Consider the following 1,951-nt stretch of genomic DNA (forward strand, 5'->3'; position numbering starts at 1 on the left):
GCGGGTGGGAGGGGGGAGAGCGTGCGATCCCCCCCCCCTCCCCCCGGCTCCTGGCTCATCATCCCGTGCAGCGCAGCCCGCTCTTGCTGCTCCCGGACAAACACAGCCCTGTTGTCTTACAATATTCTCATAACTTGCATTAACGTTATTTTTTAAGTTTTTAAGTGTTCAGTGTTACTGCATACAATTACTGCCCCGGGGACACGCTGGATGCACACAGGCATCCAGGCTCCGCTCCCTCCCCTGCCCACTAACCCCCCCAAACCCTCTTTCCCTTTCGCTTCCAGGGACCTCCCGCATTCAGGGCCTGACTCGTTCCCACCAGGCACGGCAGATCGTGGGGAAATCTCCTTCGTGCCTTATCTTGAGCCGTTACTTTCCTCCCCCAACAGCAGATCATCTCGGGATGTGTTTTGCTAGCTAGCCCGGCATTGCAAAACCTACATCCAGTAAACCTTTCCCTTCGAGCAAATAAATAAACTCCTGCAAAGTGGTCTCGCTCTGCTTCCCCACGCCGTCCCCAGCCCACACATTGCACGGTGCAGCCCGGGGATGGGAACGCGGGGAGCAACTGCCTAATTCATCTCCAACCTCTAGCTGGTCTCCCAAGAAAACAAACAGATCCCCCGTGAAAAACAAGCCGGGCTTTGAAATACTTTCTGTTTCCATCCCTCTGCTGGGAAGGATGTTTGAGGGCTGAGTCCCCGGATGATGTAAATCCATTATGTCAGGATCTGGCCGCTGGTTTCCACCCTGATATTGCCCCTTTCTCACGGAGCGCTCCGGGGACCTGGGGCTCTCGGTGGAGCTTTTTCCTCCACCTCCCTCCGCACCAGCCTGGCTTTCCCACGCTGGCGTTCGCTCCCTGGGACCCGGCTCCCTTGCAAACGTGGTTTTCCAAGCACCACAATATCCGTCGACTGTCGATGGTCTCCTGCCCCATGAGCTCCTTGCACCTTCCCAGGAGGCGGCGGGCGGCCATGGGGTGCCGTGGCCCGTGCCCCGCAGCGGGCAGCTGCCCGCTCCGGCAGGGCCAGCCCCACGGAGCCCGGGAGCCCTGGCTGCAAGGCAGCTCCCCCTGACGTGTCGGACATATGATGTTTTCTCGAGCCCTGGAATAAATAAGCCCCCGAACGCACATCCTCCCACGCAGGCAGCCAGCTCCTGCAGCCCGCGGTCAGCTGCACTGTCCGGCACTGCCCGTCTCTGCGTGCCGCGGATCCCCCGCACCGGCGAAGGCGCAGGAGAGGTAAGGGGGTTTCCTCTGTCCCCAAGCAGTCGCTGAGGGGTTGTGGCGATGCCGCAGGTTCGGCTGCTATCGCAGTCTCTGGTCCCTCATTTTGCTAATCCCCAAAGGGGTCTGGGCTCCAGCCGCCTTCTCCCCCCTTGCTCCAGCTGCGTGGCCGGGCCGTGGGATGGGTTGTGTCCTGCTCATCGGCAAAGCAGGCAGGTCGCCTGGTGCGGCAGGACGGGCAGGCAGGGCTCCTGGTGCTGACCCAGGTGCATCGCTCCGTGCCTCCGCTCCCTGCCCGCGGAGCGGCAGGGGGAAGGTTGCCACGCCAGCTCTGAAGGGAATCCTGAAAACCCTCGGAAAAGCTGCATCTCTGCAGCATGCTGCCTGAGGCACAGCCCCAAAAGCCGAGCTGTGGGGGGCAGTGGGCTGCACGGGCGTCCTCACAGTGCCGGGGGCAAAGCCCGTCCCAAAGCCCTGCCAGGAGTGGTTCAGCTCCATCAGGAGCTCGTCACCCCCGTGTCCTGCCCCACGTTGCCCCCGCACCCTCCCCAGCAGCCCCGCAGCTCACCACGAGCGAGTGCTTTGCAGCCCCGGGAAGCAAAACGCCGTTGCCCCCCCCCTCCCCAGCAGCCCCGCAGCTCACCACGAGCGAGTGCTTTGCAGCCCCGGGAAGCAAAACGCACTGTCTGCAAGCTGCCAGCTGCCAAGCAGATGGGG

At 62.5% G+C, this 1,951-nt stretch overlaps 1 protein-coding gene across 1 annotated transcript in view; it reads right to left on the reverse strand.

The window, feature by feature from the left end:
* BMP1 (bone morphogenetic protein 1) overlaps positions 1-982 on the reverse strand; it is a 41,178-nt gene extending 40,196 nt beyond the window's left edge. The window contains exon 1 of the mRNA XM_019473900.1: positions 838-982. Coding sequence (XP_019329445.1) covers positions 838-982 — 145 coding nt within the window. The remainder of the gene's footprint in view (positions 1-837) is intronic.
* Between the last annotated feature and the right edge of the window lie 969 nt (positions 983-1,951).

Source organism: Aptenodytes forsteri, unplaced genomic scaffold (genome assembly GCF_000699145.1).
Source record: "Aptenodytes forsteri isolate BGI_AS27 unplaced genomic scaffold, ASM69914v1 Scaffold168, whole genome shotgun sequence".
Classification (NCBI taxonomy): Eukaryota; Metazoa; Chordata; class Aves; order Sphenisciformes; family Spheniscidae; genus Aptenodytes; species Aptenodytes forsteri.